The 26,123-nt window shown below is 44.0% G+C and overlaps 1 protein-coding gene across 1 annotated transcript in view; it reads left to right on the top strand.

The window, feature by feature from the left end:
- The first annotated feature begins 5,692 nt into the window (after positions 1-5,692).
- The window catches only part of GPAT3 (glycerol-3-phosphate acyltransferase 3), a 60,387-nt gene continuing 39,956 nt past the window's right edge, over positions 5,693-26,123 (top strand). Inside the window, exons 1-3 of the mRNA XM_045790901.2 lie at positions 5,693-5,849; positions 6,142-6,432; positions 14,022-14,088. Of these exons, the coding sequence (XP_045646857.1) occupies positions 6,292-6,432; positions 14,022-14,088 (208 nt within the window). The 5' untranslated portion in view covers positions 5,693-5,849; positions 6,142-6,291. The remainder of the gene's footprint in view (positions 5,850-6,141; positions 6,433-14,021; positions 14,089-26,123) is intronic.

The raw sequence follows: 26,123 nt of genomic DNA, 5'->3' as shown, positions 1-26,123 counted from the left end.
AGATATTATTTTTCCTTTTTTGCCCTCATTCTCACACATGTGTGGTTGATGGTATTTAAATTTATTTTTTAATTTGAGTAGAGTTGATGCACAATGTTACGTTAGTTACAGATGTACAACACAGTGATTTGACACGTTTATACATTATGCTGTAATCACCACAAGTATAGCTACCGTCTGTTACCATACAAGGCTATTGTAATATCACTGAATATATTCCTGTGCCATGCCTTTTATTCCCACATGTACTCATTCAGAATCTGAAGGATGAGTTTTCTGGAGTTGTCTTTTAATCTGATTCGATTTAAATGCACCAGTGGCTCTATTTTCAGTGATGTAAGGAGGGCACTGATAGTCCACAGCATGATACAGTAAGAGACGTGCAAAATATGGCCATTGGATATTCCTAATCAATATTAATAAAAGGCAAGATTCTGGGTAACCATAAAGTTGCTATTTTATATCATTTTAGTTAAACTAAGGAATATAATGAGATTGGCTATTTGTTCTTAACTGCGCTCCAATAGTAGGGAAAGAAAAGAGTGAGCTCAGGGTTTCAAATTCTTGGGTGGCACTTCAAAGAAATGAACTGAAAGCTTCTGTATGTGCCCTGAAACAAACCCGAATCTTCTGTAGCCATGGGCGATATTTCTGAAAAGCATGCCTAGAGTCTCATCCTCTGAGTGACTGAATTATAACACAAAAGTGTTGGCATTGATTGGGAAGAAACAGGATTCTGAAAACTGACACGAGGATATCAGGGCAAATCTTGGCAGAGCTAGGGGACGTCAAACCCTTAAATTCTGCTGAGTCATCTTTGCCAGTGGAAGCAGCTTTCTAGTCTGCCTGAAGAACTTAGCCCTCCTTTGCCTGAAGAACCTTATGTAATGGCCTCCCCTGAGGCACTTGCCTTGAAAGACCATGATGATTCTCTTCAGGGCTTGCCTCCACCACTCTTGGCTTCTAGACCTGTAACGACACTCAAGTCCTAGCAGGACCTGAAAGGTGAAATACAAAGTAGGACCCATGGGGAGGTACTATGCTCCGGAAGAACTGCATGATTTAAAAATTTGTACAGGCAAAAAACATGCAGAATATGTGCGGACATAGATACTAAGGGTATGAGAGCATGGTGGAAGGAATCTAAAGTTGGATCAGGTGAAATCTATTGAGATGGCCCACTAAGCAGAAATTCCAGATTTGGTGTTTCAGCTCCAGGGGCCAAAAAAGAATCTAATGGTGTGACTCGTGGTCTGAAACATGTATCCAAAGGTGGTCTACACGAAAAAAGTTGAAAAGGCAGAACTACCTTGGTATACTGTAGAGGAGAGTATCCAAAGGCTTAGGGAGACTGGAATGTTAGGGTGGATTTATCATTTAAGGCCTGATCACTCATCCTAGGAAGTTCCAAAGACATAACCTCTTACTTCAACTGTGAGAAATAAATTTGTGAAAGGGAGCCCCAGCATCCTTGAAGAGCTCTGTGGTTGCTTTTCTCTGGAGGTCAGAGTTTACAGTGGGAGCAGCTGCCACGGAACTGAGGTCCTTAAACATAAGGGAGATAATGGGACTCAAGGAACACAGGGGCCAAGAGGCTGCACTTAACTGCCCCAGACAAGGTGAGCATGATGACTGTAATAGACAGTAGAGTCTGAGTAGTAATCAGAATAGTTTGACTCCAAGAAACCTCTGGTGTTGACCAGTTGATCAAAAGAAATAGACAGGCTGTGTACAATTCTCACTTGTATTCTGTATAAGTGGAAGACTTCTAGGTTTAATCAACAGAAGTTTACTTTGAATCACCAAACAGATAGTCGTGGTCCCTCAATTAATTTCCAAACTTGAGCCAGTTTATGGACCCAGAACCACTTGAAAGAAGAGGAGGCTGGTTCCCCTTGAAGACTGCCCAAAATGTTATACTGTTAATCTATCTCTTGGTCTTCCACCAAAAGACCTAAGGCCATTTATCAGGGTTACTCCGCATTGAAGAAAGGGAAATAATCAGACTTTCAGGGAATACTGGTGGCTATTTCTGAATTGACACTAACTCCTAGAGACCCAAAATGTCACTCTGGTTTATCAGTGAAAATAGAAGCTTATGGAGGTCAGGTGAAGGAGTTTTAGTGCAGGTCCACGGGGTGGGTGTTGGAGGGGATGTTGGGGGGCATGGGGAGGGGGAACTGTGATGTGATCAAAGACCCAGAGAAGAAGAAACCCTGCAGAAACCAGAAGAAGGTCAGAAAGGTTTTGTTGGAGGGTGATGGGAGTTAAATTCGGAGTGCCTCAGGAACTAGCCTAAGATATTTGGACTTTACTTTGCGACCATTAGGGTCACATTGCGGGCTTTGAACAACCGTGTGGCATGAAGTACAATTCTGTGCAGGTGGAGGAGTGGATAATGCGCAGGGAGTTACAGATGAATGAAAAGATTCCTGATAGGAAGCAGTTTATAGTTTACAGTAAAGCAAACACAGGAATCAAGGCAGGATAGGATGAAGGCCCAAGAAAGGTGTGAAGTCAGAGAAAGAGATCTCATACCAAGACTGGAGACAAGAATTGCAAAACTTGTCTGTTTAAATAAAACGCTTCAGCAATGTGCTTCACCCGCAGACTGCTCAGTTCTGTGCTACCTCTTACAGTAAAGCAATAGTCAGCATTTGGCTTCAAGGATGGCAGCGTATTTGCCGTAGGTATCCATTCATGAGAGTATTGACATTTGCTAAATTGTGTTAACCTAAACTCCTCTGTTCACATGACCCACAACTGTTGTCAAAGCAAGGGTAAGAAGAAGATGCAAAATCACAAAACGAGTCCTCGAATAAGGGCTGCCAGCTCTTTGGAATCAGTTCTTTTTGCGTTGGCTCCCAGAGACTTACCTGGACCCTGCTAAGAACCTGCATTTTAACAAGAGCCCCAGGAATTTCTACCCAACACGGAAGTTCGAGAAGATGTGAATTAGACGCTAGCCCCTTTCCTTCATTCCCTAATACAACTTCACTTGGCCTCAGGTGTTGGCAAAGGGTCACGCATGGACTTGACAGTGGTTTTTCTCAAAGGATCTAATATTTTAGGACTGGGAAGCGTCTTAGAAACTATGTAAACAGAAGGGAACCATGTGATTTACCATTCAAACCAGGCTATTTTCGAGAGTGAAAGGAAGCATTATTAAAAATGTGCCAAGACAGAAGGTGAAAAACAGGATTGTTCTAAATGACCTCATGACTGAGCATTTTACTATCAGCTAAATTTTTAAAATATAATCTCAAATCCCAATAGCAACTTCTCCAAGTGGGTGTTATTATCTCAGTTTACAGAGATGATAAGTATAGTGGATTGAGCTGTAGCCTTCCCGAAGACGTGCTCAAATCCTAACCTGTGAATGTGACCTTATTTGGAAAAAAAGGTCTCTGCAGATTGAGTATAATTAAATGAAGGCTTTCCCTGGGATGAGGTCACCCTGGATAAGGATGGGTCCTAAGTCCAGGATGACAATGTCTTTATCAGAGAAGAGAAGGGAAGAGGAGACTTAGGAAGACTGAGACAATGATTGGAGTTGGTGCTGCCATAAGCCAGCGAATGCTGGGAGCCGCCAGAAGCAAGAGGAAGCAAGAAAAGATTGTGTCATCCCCCTCCCCCACCCAAAGCCTTCGGAAGGAACTTGGCCCTGCAAACACCTCCACTTCAGACTTCTGGCCTCCAGAACTGAGAAAATAAAGTTTTGTTGTTTTAAGTCATTGAGTCTGTGGTCATTTGTGAAGGCAGCCCTGGGAGCTAATAGAGTAAGTGCAGGGAGTCCTAACCACATGAAAGGAAGGAGGGTCCTACTTATGTGTGATGGAAAGAGCCTCAAGGGCTGCAGGAGAGGGGCGAGGGGAGGTGAGTGAATGGAACATTGGGACCACCCACCCTCTCTCCCCTTCCCTCCCTCTCCCTCATCACTTGCAAGGGTGAGCCTATCTTGGCTCTTCTGTATTTTAGGCAAGAAAAAGATGACAGATTTGCACTTGCACCAACTTTCCTTCTAATCTCTGCCGAGAGCTTTGTTGTTAAACAAAGTAGTTTCAAACTCACAATCACATCTGACCCAAAAATGAGTCCATTTGACTGATGAGAGAGCTGAAGCACAGGACTAAAAGCTCAAAATTAGAGTTGTCTGCACTGCAGTCAGCCTGAGACCACAATGCCATGTTATTACCATTCTACCGTTCCGCTGTGGGACAGTAATTCTTCCACAGTAGTGAAAAAACCAGAAACAACAAACCAAAACCAGTCATGGAGTTTGACCATGAGCAACAGAAATGACTAGGGGTTGTGGGCACCCAGCACCCTGCCTGGCTGGGGAGAAAAAGCCATCCTGACGCTGAGTTGCGTGCACTGGGTGTTTGCTGGGTAAACTTTGGAACAATCATGCAACATTCCTTAGTCACTTTCCTTTGAGGCAACATAAGGAGAGAATTTTGCCTGAAGTACAAGTGTTAAATGAGTCAATATAACCTTTGAGGTTTTATGCTAAATATGCGTTCGTTTTCAGCAAGGACTTGGGGCAGATTTTGGCAATCGTGTCTTCCTTGTTTTTGCAAACTGGCAGGACATACAGAGAAGCCAAAGCCCTGAAACTTCTTCATTCATGACTTGGTTCTTAGGACCAAGTCGTAATTGTTTTCTTTCTTAGCGGTGGGGGAGGGTTGTGGTACACACCTGGCAGGAGGTGCAGAGGACAAACGTTTATTTACGTTCTTTGCGTTGGGGCTTCTCTCCCCCTTTCTGCGCCCCATTTCCTCCACACCCTGGGCAGGGGCAGGTTTCTTTGAAGTGTTTGCTATCAACACTGCTTTAATTCAGTTTACTTGCCCTCCCAGTTTTTCCAGCTTGAAATAATGCCGGAAAGAGACCTGTCTGTATGAGATTTTGGTCTCATTCGGTAAAGATCTGGAAGCCCTGGGCAGCCTGATTTTCTATCTCCTACTGTCTCGACATCCCGTCATCTGTTCATTCTTAAGAACAGATCAGGTCGCAAATAGCCATAGACGTTTTTGCCCTTCACTGTTCTAATAGGGGCTAGCAAGGCGCCAGCGCGGGGCGGGGGCGCCCGAATGCCCGGGAGGCGCGCGGCAGCTTGCTGAAGATTTGAGCCAACCTGGCATTTTCCTGCAGCTTCTGCGCGCTGAGTGTTGGGTAAACGGTAGGGCAAACTGTGGTTGGAATCTTCCCCCAGGAAGAGAGCGACCCTCAGCGGAAGGATTCCTGTGCCAGCGCGATGGCTGCTGAGTGGGGTAGGCGACTCTCGGAGAGAGCTTTCCCCTCTCCCGACGAGCAAGAGAGAGCCGCAGAGCGGCTCAGCGGAGAGAGGGGAAGGAGGCGTGGGAGACCTGGACGCGGCGCGAACGGCAGCTCAGCGGCGCTCTGTGCCTTTCCCTCTCCCCGAAAGCCCTTCCAAAGAGGTGGTTTTACAGCCATACAAACATGGTCTTCTCAAGCGTCCCGGATACGTCAGTAGTTCATTTTGGGGGTGAAGAAATGCTACCAGTTTGCAGAAAGCTCTGCTCCCTAAAGGACCTTGGCTAGGCAAGCTGGGGGAGGCGGGGCGCGGGGAAGAAGGGAGGCCGCCGGGGCGGGGGTGGGGGTGGGGGCTGCGGCGCTGGCGGTGCAGATCCCGCCTGGAAGCTCCCCGTTGGGTGGCGGGGGAGGTGGGGCGAGGGCAGGGTGCAGAAATAGGGCGCCGGGCGCGGGAGCGCAGCTTGCCCCAGCCCAGTGCTCGGCCCGGCGCCAGTTCCGCCCGCGGCGGGTGTGCAGTGGTGCGGTGCGCCCGCAGGGATCCGCGCTCCGGGAGGGCCTCCGGGAGGGCCTCGGTGAGTCAGCCGCTGAGTCGTCGCAGTCGCCACCCAGAGGAAATTAGGCACCAGGGTGGGGCGCGTTCCCGGCTGCGCTGCCTTGCCCGCGCCGCGGTGTCACCTCGCTCACCCCGGCTCCAGTCGTCCTGCCGGCGCGACCAGGTCTGCCCTCGCTGCGGTGGCTTCGGCGCTGGCCTGGGCCTCCAGCGGAGAAAGAGTTAACCGGCCGGGCCGGGAGGAGCCCGAAGGGGAAGGAAGGAAATTGCCGTCGTTCTGAAAGTTTTTTCCTTCCTTTCTTCTTTCCCGGCAGAGGTGAGTGCCGGGAGGCGGCGGCGCTGACTCTCCGGAGCCCGGCTCCGCGCCTCTGCTCCCGGAGCTGCAGCCCGACTGCCTAGGGGCAGGGACAGCTGTCGCGCTCGGACCTCCTCCGTGGACCCCTTCCGAGAGGGTGCGCCCAGCCATGGAGGGCGCAGAGCTGGCCGGGAAGATCCTTTCCACCTGGCTGACGCTGGTGCTCTGCCTCATCCTCCTGCCTTCGGTCTTCGGGGTGTCTTTGGGCATCTCCGAGGTCTACATGAAGATCTTGGTGAAAACTTTAGAGGTGAGTGCCGGGGGGATGCGGCGCCCCAACACCTTTGAGGGCTTTAGGGAGAGAGACCCCGGGGCAGTGGTGGCCGCGAGTAGATCTGCGGAGAGCCGGGTTGATGCGAGGGGACCATCTTGGAAGGTCAGCGGTCCCGAGGGGTGTGCGTTTCAGATTACCTCCCGCACTAGCGCGGAGACAGCATCTTGGCTCCTTCCGCAGAGTGGAGGGATCCGGGCTGTGACCACCGGACCACCTTGCTGTTCCCCAAGTTGGTTGCAGAACCACCCCCACCCACTGTTTTATTATTGTTATTATTATTATTACTGATTAGAGTAACAATGCATCCGTCTTTTACATTATCGATTTCTTTTTTTTTTTTTTTTTAGATTTTATTAATTTGACAGAGATAGACAGCCAGCGAGAGAGGGAACACAGCAGGGGAGTGGGAGAGGAAGAAGCAGGCTCCCAGCGGAGGAGCCAGATGTGGGACTCGATCCCGGAATGCCAGGCGCCCCATCTATTATCGATTTCTTTATACCCATTATGTAGTGCAGTTGTCCCTTCACTCTCCTTAGTTTTTATAGCCCCAGGTTTCAGAGGTCCTTTCGTGTACCAAGGCATGCTGTCCAGAGAGGCACCACGTTCTAGTTTATGCTCAAGATAAGAAACCAATTGCTGGGCGGCAGAGAGAAATCTGATAATATTTTAGTGGAGTCATGGAAATTTTATCTAACCAAAAGCACTTGAAATGTCATTGAAAATGTATATTCTTTGACCTCTGTTTTCCCTACACTCCTGCTTCCAAATTCTGCAAAGAAAGGTGTTAGCTGGGGGTGAGCCTGGTGGGGAGCAATAGCAGCTCGCCCTTACACAGAGCTTAGATTACAGAGGGCTTTCCCCTTTGCTCTTTCATCGGATGCTCCCCAAAGCCTTGGACGGTAGGGAGGGCCAGCGTCATCCCCTTTTTTTCAGGGGAGGAAACAGAGACTCAGAGAAGTTCAGTGGTTTGCTTGAATTAAGTGGAGCCTGGAGTCTTAACTGGGGAGAGGCCCTGTAGTCTAGTGGTCAGGACGACAGACTTGGGATACGGATTTGCTTAGATTTGGTTCCAAAATCAGTTCCGCTCCTCAATATGTGACCTTAGGGAAATCCCCTACTCCTTGTGCTTTATTTTCCGCATCTATAAAATAGGAATAACAATATAACACCTATTTCCCTAGGGTTGGTTTTGATTTTTTTTTAAGATTTTATTTATTTATTTGAGAGACAGAACGAGAGAGAGAGAGAGAGAGAGAGAGAGAGAGCTCTTGAGCATGAGCAGGGAGAGGGGCAGAGGGAGAAGCAGACTCCCTGAGCAGAGAGCTGGACCCTGGGGCTCAATCCCCAGGACCTGAGCCACCCAGGCGCCCCCACAGAGTTGTTTAAATGAGTTCATATGTCCAGCATTTTAGAAGGGTGCCTGTAGGTGTTAGGTGGTAGGTCAGTGTTTGCTGCTACTAGTTAAACGAATAATGCCATTTAACCTCTAGCACCCTTTTTTCTCTACCTTCTACAGGACCTGCTAGTACGGGTTCTCATTTTTCTGCCCTTATCTTCAGTCCGCCCCCGGGACCTGGCTTTTTTCTCCCTTGGTGAGTGGGGTGGCTCTCAGATACACATCTCTAACCCGCTAATCTCCCACGTGGAGATTACCTGCTAATCTCTCACTTACTAACCTCCTGCAACTCTCTTCTCCCTGCTAATCTCCTGTTTTGCCCCAGATTTTTGTTGCACTTTCTTTTCATGGCGATTTTTCTGCCTTGTCTTTGAAGTTATATTTGAGTCTTTATCTTCAGCCCTCACGTTTTAAAAGTTCTGTTGTTTCTGCCTGGGAGATATTGCTGCAGTTTGTAACCTTTCCTGTTGACTTCACACTCTGAACTTGGTCACTCTGTGCTGTGAATTTCTTAGGCTGCCTCTTACTGCTAGATCTTTTACAAACACTCTCCCCATAGCAGACGATCTTCTTTGGCTGGTGTTCAGAACTCTTTCTCAGAACTCTGAAATGACTGAGTTGTTCCCCTGTACAGCAGAGTCTTTCGGAATTTATACCCCAAGTGAGACTGGAGTGAAGGTAAATCCCACACACTGGCTTCCAGCGGCTGACTCCTGTCTGTCTTGCTTTAATAATTCAAGGTACAACTGAAGAGATGTCAAGCAGAGAGAACCAGCTAGTAGCTGTCGGCTTGGCAAATACCTACTATACTTGGAAGGGATCTCTCCAGTTTAGGATCTGGTCTTCGGGTAGGTAGGGCCTGAATTTAATTTTTTGTCCATCTAGAGTTGAAGAGACTTTTAGAGATGTGCTGCTTGTTACTGAGAGATAGCCCACTTAGCTTGGCAACCAGGTAGATGACGGCCTAAGGAACTACCCCCTTTGCTGGGTCAGAGTGATGCTTGGCATATACGTAACTAGAATGGGGATTCACTTTGTGGACCGGCTCTGACCTGTAGCTGACTGGAGCGCCTGTGTTTGGGAGCAGGTGGGCTCCTCAGGAAGGAGCTGTGATCCCACAGTGATGTCTGCTTTAGGCACGGAAGAGGGAAGTGGTGACCCACGGCTTCTTCTCGTCCTTCAGCCAGAAGAGCCTTTGATGCTTCCCTGACATTTCTGTTAGGTGGTTGGGTAGTACAGTGGATTGCTTTTCCTGACCCTTAAAAGTTGTGCTGGTTGTTCAGTACTAGGACATCTTTAGCTCTGGACAAATACCCTGCCTTTTTGTCGATTCTGTGCAAGGCCCAGTCGTTCTGCTCCTCATTATTCGTTAGCACTTAGTTTTCAATGGACTTGGTTGTTTCTTTCTCTAAGCCGGTGATTTTCCAGGGGTATATCATGATTTCTAAGGAGTATATACAGCATTATTACAACTTCCTATTAGGAAAATTGTTTTAGGACTTCGAACTATGAAAAGTAAAACTTTGGGGTGGGGACGTGTAGAGAGGATAGTGCGTTCGGATGGTAGGGTATACGAGTCGGAATCTCTGGAAGGGGTGTGTGTGTGAGTGAGGTTTTCGTGTTTATCCCAAACAGGAACATGGATTTAAGATTAAAAAATGCTGTTTTCAACCGCAGAAGTTAATGGGGGTGAGGGTGGCGAAGGATTGCTCTGAGCTGGCACAAGGCTCATGATTAGAGGGAACTAAAGATGGGAAGAGAATATAGGATGGGTAGAGTAGAAGGGAGGGCAGTGGTATGTAAATTATCTAATCTAACCAGATAACACAGGCAATGGACAGATAATGAATGTTAATGGACTATTTTTTTCTCCTCAGCTTTTGAAAAATAAGCTGGAAGCACGGACAGGTTCCTCTGAATTTCTGGCCCTGTGACCATGGGCAGGGCAGTTAAGTTTCAACGTGGGCGTAGAGGAGTACGCCTCAGAGTGTTACTGCGCAGGTCAGTGAGGAGAGGTCAAGGAAAGCAGTGATGCACAGGAGATGCTCCAATGTCAGTGGAGTCTGAACTGGAACACTCTTTGGTCTTGTTTTTTTTGTTTTTTGATTTTTTTTTTGTCTTTGCTCCTTTGTGGCTAAGATTTAACTTACCTTGAGCTCTTTAAGGAGTTAGCATACAACTCAGAGCAGACTATTCTTGTCTTTTATTTTAATTATTATTCTTTCCCTTTACACTTTCCTCCATCCACCAGTTAGTTTTTCATCTTTTTTAAAAGACATGGGTGGCTCAGTCGTTGGGCATCTGCCTTCGGCTTGGGGCATGATCCCAGGGTCCTGGGATCGACCCCCACATCAGGCTCCCTGCTCCGCTGGGAGCCTGCTTCTTCCTCTCCCACTCCCCCTGCTTATGTTCCCTCTCTGGCTGGCCGTCTCTCTCTCTGTGTCAAATAAATAAATAAATAAAATCTTAAAAAAAAAAAAGAAATAAAAGGCATGTCAATAAATGTCATGTCGGATGGTTATAACACCCTTTTAATATAATACTCAGCTGTTATTCCTGGTGTTGGAAATACAATAAACATGCTAGAAGGCCATGGCTGTTTACGACAGAAAGTATTAATAAAGAAAAGCTACCCAGGCAGTGTGCTTAATTCCACAACTCTCTGACAGAGGCTGTATTACTCCCATTGATAGGTTGGGGAATGGAGATTCAGAGAGATAATTTGTCCAAATAGTGGCATACAGCTATTAGTGGTAGAATTGGGATTTTAATTTGAATCTAGAGCCTCAATTCTTACTCTGCCAAGATAACAGCTCTGTCAAGAAGCTGTTTTATTATGCTACAGATGGTGGCCTGCTGTTAATTTGGCTAAACCTAGTATTTGAATTTTTATATAATTTTCATCCTCTCCTTTTCTTTTTTAAGTTAATTTTAAATGTTTTTTTAGAGTAAAAACTGAAAGTTGTAATTATCTAGGTGACAGTGTCACAGTTCTGCAAGATTTTGATCTAAGCTTTAAAACTCAGACCTAGGTGCGCCTGGGTGGCTCAGTCAGTTACGTGTCCAACTCTTGATCTCAGCTCAGCTCTTGATCTCGGGGCTGTGAGTTCAAGCCCAGTGTGAGTCTTGATCTCAGCTCAGGTCTTCATCTCAGGGTCATGATTTCAAGCCCTGAGCTGGGCTCCACACCCAGTTTTTATTAAAACGTTTTTATTAACAATAAATGTCTTTATTAAAAAAATAAATGAATACATGAATAAAAAGGAAGATATTTTAAAATCAGACTTAACCCTTTTTGTGTGAGTGAATTAGAGACAGCTACTTTTGCTTCCCAAGAGGATTTTTAAAGTAAAGTAGAGTGAAAACCTGATGGGAAGTATCTTTCAGCTTTTCTTTGTAAGGGGAAGTGAGATGGGAGTAACAATGGGGGTTGTTAGAAGTCACCATCATATTTCAGGATCATCTTGTGGTCAGAACTGCATTTTTCGTGGTTCCTGGAGGCAGATGTTTTCTGAGATAACCTCTAGAAGAGGCTTAGAGCTTCTGAAGAGATATTCCCCACCTCTGTTTTTGGGCTTAACCTGATCAGTTGGCGTGGAAGAAGAGACATAGCTGATTATTGGAAGATGCACTGGTGGTCTGGAAAAAAAGTAATTTTGGAAGCTAAATAAATAGTGGGGTGTGAGGAGGGAGGAGGAAGCCAACATTTTCTACTTTGTGGCCTGTTGTGCGGCGGTCATGGGATAGATTATCTTCTTTCATCTTTTGTCTTGGTACTGTCCCTGGTTTAGGGATGAGGTCTCAAGAGGTGAAAAATCTCTCCTCTGAGGTGAGCCCAGCCAGGAAGTTCAGAGCCACAGTTCATATGCGTACGTGTCTGGCTGCAAAGCTTCGGTGCTTTTCACCTTCCCTGGAGCAAGCCCACAGAAGAAAATGGTTCTCTAGTACAGATTTCCTTTGGCATTAAATGACTTCTCCTCTAACCTGACACTTTGCTAGTCTTGAACACCGTAACTGCATTTTGTAGGAGTTACCATTTCAGGAGAGGTTATGCATCCTGACGCTTGTCTGGTGACAGAACATGGAGCTCTTTGGAGCACATCACGCTATAGGAGGCATGCCCCTGTATCAGTTTGCTCGGGCTGCCATGACAAAATACCACAGACTGGGTGTCTTAGACAACAGAAATTTATTTTCTCACAATTCTGGAAGCTGGAAGTCCAAAATGAAGGTGTTGGCAGGTTTGGTTTCTTCTGGGGCCTCTCTCCTTGGCTTGCAGATGGCTGCCTTCTTGCCATGGCCTCATATGATCTTTCCTCTGTGTGTGCAAATCCCTGGTGTCTATGTGTGTTAAATTTCCTCTTCTTAGAAGGACACCAGTCGTGTTGGATTAAGGCCCACCCTAAAGGCCTTGTTTTAACCTTGTCACCTTTTTAAAAAGGCCCTGTCTCCAAATGCAGTCACATTCTGAGATGCTGGGGAGTTAGGGCTTCCACATATGAATTTTGGGGGGAGACACAATTCAGCCCATAGCAGCCTCAAAATATCAATATTTTCCATCACACGAGCCTGGAGTAATTGTCCTAATCTAAGGTAATTGCCATTTATATAAAATATAAAATCACCTGGCCACAAGAAAAAAAGTGAGCTCCAAGATAACAAATGTTCGATTATGGACAAAATTTTATTTTAATTCTCTCTTTGGTCTAATTATAAATGACAATAGGTACTAAAGCTTGAAAGTGAAAAACTATGGAAATAAACCTTTACCTCTACTGAGAAGGGATGAGAGACATGTCTAGAGTTTGAGAATTCCTGCATTAAATCAGCAAAGAAGGAAAAAGGCGCAATCAGATTAAGATTGAGTCTTATTATCATTTGTCACTTGCCGCTTGAAGCTGGGAAGATTAAGTCTCTATTTATAGGCTGTTCTCTAAGCACAAATAGCATGTTCCTACTTGGCTCTTTGGGATGTTGTGCAGGGGGTCCTGACGTAGTCAGATCATGCCCTTCTCCTTGACCTTCAAGTATATGTTTTAGGTCATTTAGCCTGTGTCCTTCGTTGTCTTACTTACTTGAATTTTTAAAAATCTGTTTAATTCCTTGTGAGCCTAGCAATACCTGTTTTTAGCCACTGCATTTTCGATTAATTCTTTTTGCTCCTTCAAGGGTGCTTAAGTCCTAATTATAATGATCCCAATGCCTTTTACCTCTAATTTCCCACTTCCTCTCCAGTCAGTCAGTTTCAACAATGTTACCTTCTGGAATTGTAATCATTGAAATACTATTTTAATCATTCCTTTTCTAAACTGGAAAGACAGCCATTGGGATTTTCTGGGATGCCGTCAACAAAGTTCACTTGTGGTTTTTGAACTCGGATGTTAATGGTAGATAATTTTGGAAATGCATAGAAAAAGTATAAGGAAGAAAATAACAAATCACACCTTGGTATCTCTCTTTACACTCCTATGTACATTGAAAACAAAAATGGGAATTGATTTTTTCTGTTCTCCTGTTCCTCATAATCATAACATTTTCCCTGTGCATTTCACTAGGGGCAAGTGACCAGGTGGCTACGTGGTGTCTTTAGTTAGCGATTTCACCCCTTCCTTTCCAGCTCCCCAAGTGTAGACTGCCTCCTTCTGCAAGCCTATTTCTGATGCAGGCAATTCGGTCTCTCTGAGTGTATCTGGCCTCTGAATGCTTTATTTGTTATGAAAACAGTAGTCATTCTTCGGGTCCTGTGTTTAGGTGTTTACCGGTGTTAATCTCATTTAATCCTCCTAACAACCCTATGGGATAGGAACTATTATCCTCATTTCACGGATGAGGAAACTAGGCCTAGAAGGATTAAGTAACTTGAACTCAGTCTTGATGCCATAACCTGTGCTTTCAAGGAGACCTTTATGGGGTCCCAGGTGTGTGTGAGGGGTTTCAATAGGGTCAGCACGATCTTGTCTTCAGTTTATTAGAGCATGATCAGTGACTAGTATAGGAGTGTACTTGAGCCTTGGAATACCATTACCTCCGCGGTTTACTAGGGTGTCTCTAATTCAGAGAGTGCCGGGCTTAATGTTTCATTTCACTTGCACGTAAGTATACGGTTTGAGTACGTCACATCGTGTCCATGGAACCGTTTACATTAACAATGCTACTTGTTTTTAAACAGTGGGCCACGATACGAATTGAAAAAGGAGTCCCAAAGGAGTCGGGTCTTAAAAACTCAGCTTCTGTCGGTAAGTCTTCTTTTTCGTTTATGATGGTTATGATATCCAAATTGGATAAATTTACCTCTACCCAGTTTGAACTTGAAATATGCAGAAAGCAGTGCATTCTGTAGGCCTTGGATCATTCATAATTTCGTCCTTTATGCAAAATAGTAGCTGCCTGAATTTTGAATGAGTTTTCACTGTAAAGGTGGTAATAATGTGTGAGTTCGTCTATCTGTTCTTACAGGGCATTTCTGAAGGAATACATGTCAAGATGGTTGCCTGTAGTTTTAAAGATCTAGTTAATGGTTTAAGAAAATAATGCTAATTGGACTACCTTGGAGTTAAACCTATTTTCGAGGTTTTATTAGCAGCTTATTCTAACTTGTGGTTCTCAAAAATGATCCTCACGATAACCCTTTCCTACTAAAGACTGGTATTACGTGAAATACATAATTGCTCCCCTCCCGTGAAATAAGCTTGGGAATCACCACATGTGACACCTTGCTTTTGGAAAGTAATATTACGTAGTAACAAAGGCTCGGAAAAGTCCTACAGTAAAGACACTTGTTAATTTTTGTTAGAAGTGAATTAAGTCAACTGAGCTCATTAGTGCTTTTGCTTATCAGTGCTTTGCCGTTGTTCCAATAGACCTTTTACTTCGGGTAAGAATTTTAAGAATTGTTCAAGACACAGGGTTCATAGGAAAGTAGAATTCTTTGGAGGGACGGCTATGAAATTAGGAATAAATAAGTCACTTGACTTAATTAAAAGACTGAACCTTTATGTGTTTTTCAAAAATGTAGAAACAATTTTGTGCCCATCTAATTTAGGGTTAAAGATAATCAAAATGTCACACACCTCACTAGGAGGAATTTATCTTCTGGAAGCTTGTCTACGAGAAATTGTAGAAACTGTATACCACAATGCATTTTGGAAATGAAGTATTTGAGTGAAAACATCTGCTCATGTTGTGTAATTGGATTGTTATGTTCAAATGATTGAAACGACTAGTTGATCTTTATGATATCTACTTAAACACCAAGTATTATCACCAGTAACATTTTACCAAGATTGGATATTTCTGGCTATACGCAGTCTTCTTTTTGTTGTCAGATACCTTCTCTTGGACATAGCAGATCTACTAATTTCTAATTTTTCTGGGTACATTTTTGAATGTGTATCCTTATGATTTAAGGAGACAACAAACTTTATGGCTGGTTTTCTTGTAGTTGGTGAGACTTTGGGCCGTCACTGATCTTGAGTGAAATTCTATGGAGCCCTGTAGATTGGAGTGGTGGTGGTACACATCTTAGGCCATGACTTTAAAAGGGCACAGGGCGTTTCAATTTGGTAGGTTAAGAGGATTAAAAATCACTGGATGAGGGTGTCCTTAGCATTGGTTTGGATTTTTTAGCCTGTACTGAAGTGAATATTGCCACTTGTCGAATTTTTTTTTTTTTCCATGCATCTGTCTTCTCCATGGTACCTCCAGGGAAAAGTGGAAGTGAACAAGAGGAGAAAATATAAATCATAATGGTTTAGAGTAGGGCTATAGGATGCCAAATTTGTCTTCTTTCATTCAGAGTAGCTGCCCTTCCTTTTAGCCATGGAATTGGCAATGACCGTTGCAGTAACTGAGCATTGATTGGCTACCTGTAAGTTTGATGCGATAGCCACAGATGATGAAGATACGGGTCCTGTGAGGAGACAGGTATCCGACAGGTCGCTGTGATAAATGCTCAACGTAGGTGCGTAAGCCAAGGACAACGTGGGATCCAATTTAGTCTCTGATACATGCTGCTTTCATCTGTGTTAATCCCACAGCTCTGCAGGGCATGCACCTCCACGCCCATCCTGATGTCCATCCTGCCTGGGTGGCCCTGTTACGGGGTGTGTGCCTTGTGGATACACCCTGGTGTTTGGAGTCTGCAGAGAGGGATAGCTTCCTCCTCGACAGACTGGCCGGGGGTGATGCAACACACAAACACACTGAGCGCCGTGTGCCCGGCTGCTGCAATCTTCTGCCTCTGGAGCCTCCTGTCTCTGGACGGCTGCCAACAGGAGCCCCAGTCAGCGCTGAGCCGGTCAAAGTTGAGGCAAGGGTCACCGGCAGGCCAAGGGCCCCAGCAGTGCAGGTGTGATCTGGACGTGTGTGAGCGCTACAGTGCTGACGACAGGTTCGGGAAACTGAGAGGGAGAGGTTGGCTAAACAGGGAAAATAGTTGTGTTTATTTTCTGCACCAAAAATTTCTTCTGCTGCTGCTTTATTTGATGAAGCATATTTTTGGAAGCACTTTTTGAGTCTCTCTCTCTAGTTAAACCCCTCTTGTGTTATATTTCTCTTGTGCTTTTATTAATAAGCCGACTGAAAGCCGAGCTAGGGAAATACCTTTGTGGTTCAATCGCTCTCTCCTGTCTTTAGCCGTCTTCCGCTGGGTCTTCCAATAAAAACGGTCTCCTTTATTGACTGAGCTTCAGGTCGGGTCAGGAGCAGCATCTCTTTAAGAAGCCCTGTTATTGCCCCTTCTTCCAGTTTTAAGGAGGTTTCCTCACTGTTACTACAGCATTGAAGATAAATCTTTCTCTCCCCTCTTTAAGTAACTGTGTTGTACTGAACAGTCGACTTCAGTAGAGAATGCAATTACCCTCTACCCTAGTTTGTTTCCTGAGGGCTGATGTGTTTCCCTACTCCAGCCATGGGACAAGTGCATCTCCTCGGACCCAGGAACATGGTCTGATTGAGATTTTATCAGCTTTTATCTTACTCTGTTGTAAATAGTGCAAGGCCCCATTGACTATTTAGAGCCACCCACATCATCCTTGGGTACTTAACTGATTTCGAGGATTTATTGTGCAATAGACTTCAATTAGTTAGTAATTAGGATTGTACTTGTAATGAATGTAATTCATCACGCCATTTTCAGAACTGGAGATTAATTCCACTATAAATTGCGTTATATTACTAGGACATTTTGAATGCTTACCAAGCAAAAGTCAACAGGCAGGAAGAAAGGCCCGATTTGCCCTTGTCCTGGAGGTGTCACAAACAATACAGATAAATAGAGGCCGCGGCTCAGCCATTTTGGCACTGTCCTCTAGAATGTGCCGCTGACCTGACTCAGCGATGTCTGCACGGCCATGTATGCCACCTCCTCAGGTCCTCCCCTTTGCCCTACTCCAGCAGTCACCACACATAGGGTTTGGGGGTCACGTGGCCTATTGTTAATTAAGCCCCCGTGCTAAATTCTCTCCTGCCCTGTATGTCTCACCCCCAGATCCCATCTCTCCTCCACCCAAACACACACAAGAGACAAAATGCTACAGTGAAACTTCTGATGTTGTACCTGTTCAGAGAGAATTCAGGCTGCCTCACATTTCCCTCTGATTTTACATTTGGAATTCTTTCTGTGAGACTTGATGAACCATGTTGATACTGGTACAACATTGGTTGTGTCGATATTAAATCTCTTGCATTTATAGAAAATGTGGGATAACATTTTGTGACAGAAATTTGTATCATTTTTAATACTGATTTTGTTTTGGGCAGGCTTTTTTTTTTTTTTTTTAAGATTTTATTTATTTGAGAGAGAGTGCAAGAGAGAGCCGGGGTGGGGGGGGGGCAGAGGGAGAGGAAGAAGTAGACTCAGGGAGCCCGATGTGGGGCTCTATCCCAGGACCCCAGTATGATGACCTGAGCCGAAGGCAGCTGCTTAAACTACTGAGCCACCCAGGCGCCCCACTGGGCAGGCAAGGGGGTGGGGAGTGGAGGGTAAGGGGGTTAGAGAGTCTGTTTAAATCAACAAAGTTGATTTAGTAGTATTGTCTTGGTGTAAACTCCCTGAATACCAGTCAGTATCTGCTGTCCTCAGGGATATGGAGTATAATGCATTTAATGAGGTTATCTTGCTGATAAAATACTGGAACTTGTCTAGCTACTTGTAGAGAGAAAAATAATCCAGTTATGGGATATGAAAGGATTTCGAGTGAGATTTTCCTTATCACTGCCAAATGTCTACTGCTTTTATTAGTCTGCCCCTGTAAATCGTGTGCCTGATGGTGGTGATGATGGTGATGACAATTGTCAAACACACAAAAGCAGAGAAATAGTATAATGAACCTGATATAGGCAATATTTGTCGAGATTTTGCCACGCTTGATTCATCTGTGCCTTCTTATTTTTTGCTAAAATAGTCAATGCAATATAAGATTTCATATCTTTTATGCATTTTTTAGAAAAAGATTTTAAAAAATAGCCACGGTGCTATTAAGTTAACTCAAACTTAATTTTTTAATATCACCTAATACACAGTCCATATATAAATTCCCCTAACAGTTTAAAAATGTTTTTAAAATTTGTTTGAACCGAGATTCAGTCATGGTCTACAGATACGTTTATTTATTTATTGATACTGCTTTATTGGACATATGGAGTACAGTTTTCGTTCCTGGAACAAAAATTACTTAATAGCAGATGATTCTGAAAAAATTCACTAGCATACCCTACATTTTTATCCTCACAGCTTACTATAGCTCTGTGTAAGACAAAGTTTTGATCCTTGGGCTTTTCTTTGTTTGTTTGTAAACCCTAGAATTAGTCATCTGGATTTCTAAGTGCAATATTCCATGATATTTATTACATGAAATTTATTACATGAAATTTTTATATTACATGAAATTTAGTCTATAATCCCTCACTTCCACTTCTCCTAACATAGCAAACCTATCCAAACTCTCAGCATGTATGTGTTAGGAGACTTGCTACAAGTGGATACAAATAGTGAACATATGGGGACAATGCAGTCACTCATCCAGAGGAAAATTAATATATGAGCTGGTCTAAATGAATTAACTGGATTTACATGAAGAGGACAAAGTACACAAATCTTAATGTTGAGTGAAAAGAAAATGTATAGTATAAAAACATTTATTTAAAATTACTACTAGAAGCAGATACTATGTAATTATGTTGATAGATGTAGAGGAGTATAAAATATATGTGGAAATGATATATACCACATGTTAGTGGTTATCTTCTAGGAAGGAGGAGAAAGGATGGGGATATGGGCTTTAACTGCATCTCCAGTTTTTTTTTCTTTAAAGAACATCTGAGGCAAATATGACAATGGGTATCTTTTGTCTTTGTTGAACTCATATTTTTTGGATAAACTTATATTTTAAGCATAAAAATTAAAAAAAACTGAACTAAATAAAATATCAAGAATTGCTCAGCTAAAGTCTCTAGTCTGATGTATAGAACTAGTTTTATATGAATAGAAAATAAAATACTTGTCTCAAGGGTGTGACTGATGGTTACCCGCTCCAGAACACATCCCCGTGGAGTCTGACCAGTGCCTGCAATTGAAACGTAAACCTATGGAACAAGAGTTGTTAATCAAGATGTCTTACCTGTTAGAGGTGGGATTCTCAGCCTCAGCACTACGGACATTTCGAGTTGAATAATCCGTTTTCATGGAGAGTGGTCATATGCGTTGTAAGACGTTTAGCAGTACCCACTAGATGATAGTAGGGCACTCCTAATGTGACAGCCAACAGTGTCTCCACCCATTGCCAAATGTCCCCTGGGGGCAAAAGCCTTTCTCTACTCCTAACCTTGTCTACTCCTTTGCGAACCACTGCTCTTAGAGAATAATGCGTTCATCTCTTGGTATCCAGTATCGTTAGCATAATTTTTCTTAGTTTTCTAATAAATAGGCCCCTGAGGGAGCAGAACTTGATTTCCAGTCTTTGGTGGCTGATGTGGGGAAGGATGGAATGTGATTAAGTCTTGTGAACAACAGGGTTATCAGACAACACTGGATGGTGGGAGAGAAGGCATGTTCTTTAAGGAAAGGTGGAGGTGAGACAAGGGAATCTTCCTTCAAACTTTGCCTCATAATCTGATGAGAGTATACTGTTTTGGAGGGAGCTTTACTTTAGACTGGATTGGAGACTTGTGTGTAACTATGTACTCTAATCTCGGAAAGGAGATGACTTAGCATTTTTTTCTGGCCAACAGTGAGTAAGCAGGAAGGAGTGGTTCTGGCAGGAAAGGAGGTAAAAGGTCAGATCAGACAAATCGTCTTTATTGCATTGCGAAGTAATGGTGGAAAGGGCGTGATAGAAGCCCCAAATCACAGAAAGGAAGGCTCCCATCTTAAGAAATCAGTGAGGAAGCTCATAAAACATACTATTATTTTTCAGATCATTTTTCTTGTCGCATTGCAGTAACAAAGCAGGTGACATGCCTTGTGCCCTATCCCTATTTCTACGAAATTAGTTTTGCTTTTAAATATAAGTGATAAAAGCAGGTTTTAGACGGTTCTGTCCCCAGGACTATTGAGTTGGTGACGATCTTGTTGGTGTTCAGCTCTCTCAGTCCTAAACTCCTCATCAGATGAGGAGAGAACCCGCATCTCAGAATTGTGGAGGTTTGAAAAAGCCAGATGAGAGTGGAGACTTGGGGATTCTTTGAGAGTGAGAAGATTACCGGATTAGGTGATAGGAGAGTCGATTTGAGAATGCATTCTCTTTTAGAGAAGTTCTCCATACCATTGGGAGGAGCCGACGTCTCATCAGGTACCCATGAAACCCAAAATCCATCTTGTCAGTTTAGAAGTGTTCCCCAAACCAGCGTCCTCACCTGACACACCCCTCTGGCCACCCTACCCCTCAGAGAAAACCCCAGTCAAAAGAACAAAGCTTCTCCATTTTGTTTCTATTTTATAGACAAAAACCGGTCAATAATAATAATCACCACCGTTTATTAAACAATGGTTCCATTGTGCAAAATTATTTACATGAGGAAGGTCTTGTTAATTCTCACTTAATGGATGAGAAAACTATAGGCGAAGGAGGTCAAGTAACTTGCTTCGGATCTTGTAAGTAGTGGAAGGTAGACTGAAAAGAAATCCCAATCCAATTTGTCTTTCCTATTCAAAATCCCTTGCCGCCACTCCCTGCCTAACTTATCCCTTCCTTCTCTGCTCCTCGGGTCAATCTGTGTCTTCTCAATTCTCCCTTTGAAGGTTGAGGTGTAACTCTTCCACAAATGGGAACTCCTCTGCTGAATGTGGGCTTTGTCACGCACTAGGAAACTCATAACATTTCAATTTCAAATCATCAACAGAACTTTTAAAGAAATGACTCTATGAGAATATTTAGAATTATAATAAAAGATACCCTACATCAATGCCACACATTAAGGCTGACATTTTAATTGATATGATGGCTCATTTGACGATGAAGTTTTACAGATGTTTCTCTGTTGTGGGATTTCTTGTTTAATCAAATTAGTCATGTCCAAGTCAACAAAGTTTAATGCGGGCTGTCAGCCAAGAAATGGGTCAACAGTATAGTGAACGAGATGTTAAAATGTTAAAATGTGAGTTGTTAGGGCGCCTGGGTGGCTCAGTGGATTAAGTGTCTGCCATTAGCTCAGTTCATGATCTCAGGGTCCTGGGATAGAGCCCCAAGTCAGTCTTCGTGCTCAGAGGAGAGCTTGCTTCACCCTCTCCCGATGCCCCTACCCCCTCCACTCATGTTCTGTCTCGCTGGCTCTGCGCTCTCTGTCTCAAATAAATTTTAAAAAACTAAAAAAATTGTTAGTTGTTAAAATGAAACTCTGCCTGTTAATTCTAAATGCCTATTAGTTCCTCTGCAGTGTTGACTGACAATGGATTACAATGTCCATACTTCCGCTCTGTTTATGCTTCAAAATAGGTATAGACACATGGTTAATTTCATGATTAGTGTTTATATCTGGGGTTAAAAATCTTCCTCTTTTATAATCAACATTGCTTATTTTGTAAGTTTCTGGGGAACTACTGGGGCATATAATGATGAAAAAGGGAGCTGATGTTCTCATTTGCTTTTCTCAGGAGAACAAGTACACCTCCAGTACTTCTACTCTTGGTAACTGAGAGACACTAACAGAAAATAACTCAGAATTTTAAAAGGGGCAAATTGTTTTATTACAGATACATAAACCCTATAGAAAACAGGAAAATTGAACGTACCTTTATTTCAGTAAAGCTTTTGATTGTATCCTATTCCAAATAACAGGTCGACAAATCCACTCTATCTGTTATCCCCCCTCAACCCTGGCAGGCATCACTGGGTGATGAGTCCTTGCCTCCGAACCACGATGTAGCGTCCTTAACACAAACCCGCAGACAGCTTCTCACTCCTGACTGCTTTGGACTTGCTCTCCCTGATGAAACCTTGTCACCGCTCTTGATCTGGAGAATAGATGAAGTTTCTCACCTGTGTACCGAAGGACCACTAACTAAAAGGGGGAGAATCCTTTGAGTGATTGGGTTTTGGCGTAGATTTGGTTGTATCATTTGGGGTTGTGTTGATGACTGACGGAATTGAAGTGCCCTGTCACTGACTGAATGCCCTTAGCTGGGTTTTAAATAACCAAGAAACGGAATGGTAAAGTAATCTTGATTGTTTTGATGAATGAGCCATCAGAGAGAGGGGTGACATTCGAGATCCTTTACGCAAGGAGGATGCTCTGCAATGGGCTAGCCAGCCTTGGTTACACGGTTGGAGAAGGCTTCGGCTTCAGAAGGCAGAGTTTAGACTCTCAGGCATGGAAGGCCGGGGAGAGCGCAGAACCTAAAATGCCGCTGTAGTTCGTGGCAGCACGAGCGTGATGAACGTCACTGAGCTCCACAGTGACGAGCCCTGGCGATCACTGACCCTGGGCCGCTGGCGATCACTGACCCTGGTCCCGGCCTGAACTATGCTTACCGGGTGTTATCTGTGTACCTACGTCATATGCTGAACTATGCCCTCAGGCAACCCTTGGCCTACTTAGGAGATAGCGCCAGTCTCCACGCATCCCGGGGACAACCTGAAGCCAGCTGGTGCCGATGGTATGGAATGTCACAAAAATAAATACAATTAACTTGAGCAAGAAAATTCATCAGCGCAGCATGAAAAGAGATCATTGTGGATGGGGGACTGCGGAGAGGGTATTTTGGTGGACGTGTTAGTGTTGAACCGGTCATGTAGAGGTGGCTTGGGTTTAACTGAGGTGACAGGGCTTTCTAAACTCGGGGCATGAGGGAATAGCTTGCATAGCAGTGGGAGTGAGCTTAGTGCGTGGAAGGGGACAGACATAGAAATAAACTTGGCTAAGAGGGCGACATTGGATATGAAGGGCTCAAATGCAAAGTAGTTTAGATGTGATGTCAAGGCACAGAGAATCCCAGGTTTTTGGTTTATACTAAGGATCGTAAAAAGGAAATTCTGAAGCCGGGAAAAAGGATGACTGTAGTGGCCAACCAGACCTGCGAAGGTTGATGAGGAAATGTGGGAAAAAACTGAGGGATGATTCATACGACAGTTGGTTAATTATTAGGAGGAAGAAGCACCCTCTTTCTCTCCATATCCATAAAAGATGGAGCAAAAAGACTGGCTTACATTAAAGGAAAATGTTATATGTAAGAAAGAGCTTCTTAGCAAAAAATGATCATGAAACTGGACCAGGCTACTAAGTAGATTACACAAAGTTTTACACATAGAATGGACAGTTGAGAATTTGGGGAGCAGCATGAATTATGTAATAAAACTCTTTTCACTTGTTAGCAGTGCCTTGTCATCTTGGTTGTAATAAAATCAGTATACAAATTTTAAGTTTTTCAGTTTTTAATCTGTCTTTCAGTAGTATTTGTCTCTGTAACATGGGTGTATCTGTTTGTGGGTCACTGACTCCATTAGCAGAGAAGGCAAGAAGGCTCTTCATCAATTCTTTGTTCTGCCAGCGAGTAGCAGCAACCCTTCAAGCCCTCTCCCCCTTTTCTCCTCTCTCTCGGAGGTTTTATAACGGCACTTCCCAATCTTCTCTGTTTTCGCGCGGAAGTTCTTAGGGCAGCATAAGTTTTTGAACAAAGAAGAAGGTGAGGGGCCAGGGTGCCAAAGCATGCTTGGTACGCAGAAGTCTGGGGAGACGGGGAGCAGATAGTGGTAGTTCATTGGGTCTGTTGAGGAGTGGCTCTTGGGGCTCAGGGAGAGGAGACAGCCTGCTGGACTTGTGATTGGAGAGTGCTTTTCTTAGGGCGACAGTATTACGTCTGTACCATGGATTAACATGTAATGTGAATCTGTGGCCTAGTGATGTCTGGATGCCCTGGGGATGTGCAAAACCCTTAGGACCTTCTCTTGGTGTGCCCGCCTCAGTATGTTGGGAGCTCTCCTCTGTACCTCCTTCACTAACTTTTCTAGGTCAGGTGACTGGTTTTCCTGCTTCTCTTCCTCAGAGTTCTGTTGCCCTCAAAGCTTGGGTTGGCTAGGGAAGGACATTAATTCCCTGGAGTCCTATTTTGTTTTCTAAAGTTTCCTCGGGGAATAAAACCCATAGAGCCCTGATGTCTCCTTGTAACCTCTGGGGACACCTGGTGAGCAAAAGGAAAGACTAGGGCGTGGTCTGCTTTTCTGTTAGGGTCGCAGAGCCTTCACCCCGTCTCGCCTCAGTGTTTCTGGAATTGATGGGCCATGCCTCTGTGCTTCCCTGGTGTTGCGTGCTGGGCAGCCCGCACTTGCTCACTTCACTGGGAAACAGAGTGGACCTGAAAGCCCGAGGATGTAGGAGACGGTGTGGACAAACTTTGGGGGTGGGATAGTTTGGCCCTTTTACCTTTGAATATCTGGAAAAATGCACTGTATGCATTGTCCAGCAACTTGAAGGAGCATTGACTTTGACCTTTACAAAAAGCTGAAGTACTTTGGAGACAGTGCGTATGCATCCCAAGTGACACTCTTCAGGTTATTAGAGAAAACAGCATTATGATTTCTGGTTTCCCTTTGCAACCAGAGAAATTCTCTTTGCTGACACAGAAGGAACTTGATCACAAATCCCAGAGACCATCCCTTCAGGGACAAAACAAAACAACAACAAGAGAAAGAGGAGATTAAGACTGGACAGAGAGTACAGGCTTTGGCTATGAGTAATTAGTAACATTCACCTGCTCGGTAGATTGTGTGGAGTACTTAAAGTCTTTGCAAAGAGTAAGTGTATATTCCTTTTTCCCAAGAGTGGTAAGCTTTTTGCTTAAGTTGGTATCTGTTAGTTATCATGCATATGTATCACTTCCTCTTCCTGCCTCTGCAATGACCTTGGTACAAATCTACTCAAATAAATGAACATCCTCATTTTCAATGACTCATATGTTCACGACAGTGAGTTTATCTTCCCGTCATTGGCCAATCCACATGACTTCTCCACAACAGATGTCAAGTGTGTGATGCCAGTAGGCATGATGAAATCCCAGCGTGTGAGGGTGTGCGGCCTCTGATGCTCATCTGACGTTCCATACAACGAGCCCGTGCCTAAGATCTCCAGTCAGTAGAAAAGCATGTGCATTGGGGTATCTATTCAAGGAGAGAGAAAGGCATTTTGTAATTAACAAAAAGAACTAACATCCTTTTTTTCTTAAGGGAAGCCATTGCCTTGCCGTTCCACCTTTACCTCCATAGGATAAGCCACCCCTTGTGTCCTTTAGTACAAGCTTGTTTTAGAAACTTAGAAATGACATTTCATAAGTTTGATGTAACTTCGTCTTTTTTTGGTCTTTACTTATAAACAGTTAAGACAATGCCTGCATCATGTGGTGGATGGAGTTGGTGGTTCATGAGCTCAAAGAAAACAAAAAAAGGGGAAAATGACATTCTGCAGATATGAAGAATTTTGAATGATTTTAGGAATAAGGGTATCAGGTGGAAGAAATTGTAACCAAGAGCAGGAGGGTAAGAGAGCCCAGAAAACATTAGGGGCCCAAAGACCCTTTAGTTTGGCTGGAGCTAGAATGAGTGAGAATGAGTTGGAGGTAGAGTTGAGATTGGATAGATATTTAGGTTTAAGTCCTAGAAGGCCTTAAATGCCAGGCTAAGAAGTTACTTGCTTAGGTGAGGGGATCTCAAAGTTTTGGGAAGATGAATCTGGTAACTTTGCAGAAGTGGGATTAGACAGGAAGAAGGAGAGGAAAGTGGAAAAAGGAGAGATGGTAGATGGCAAACCATTCTGGAAGGTAATGGGACCTTGATTTGCAAATATG

The sequence above is a fragment of the Ursus americanus genome, chromosome 8 (assembly GCF_024610735.1).
Source record: "Ursus americanus isolate L20-20 chromosome 8, mUrsAme1.1.p, whole genome shotgun sequence".
NCBI classification, from domain to species: domain Eukaryota; kingdom Metazoa; phylum Chordata; class Mammalia; order Carnivora; family Ursidae; genus Ursus; species Ursus americanus.
This window is presented reverse-complemented; position numbering and strand designations above follow the sequence as displayed.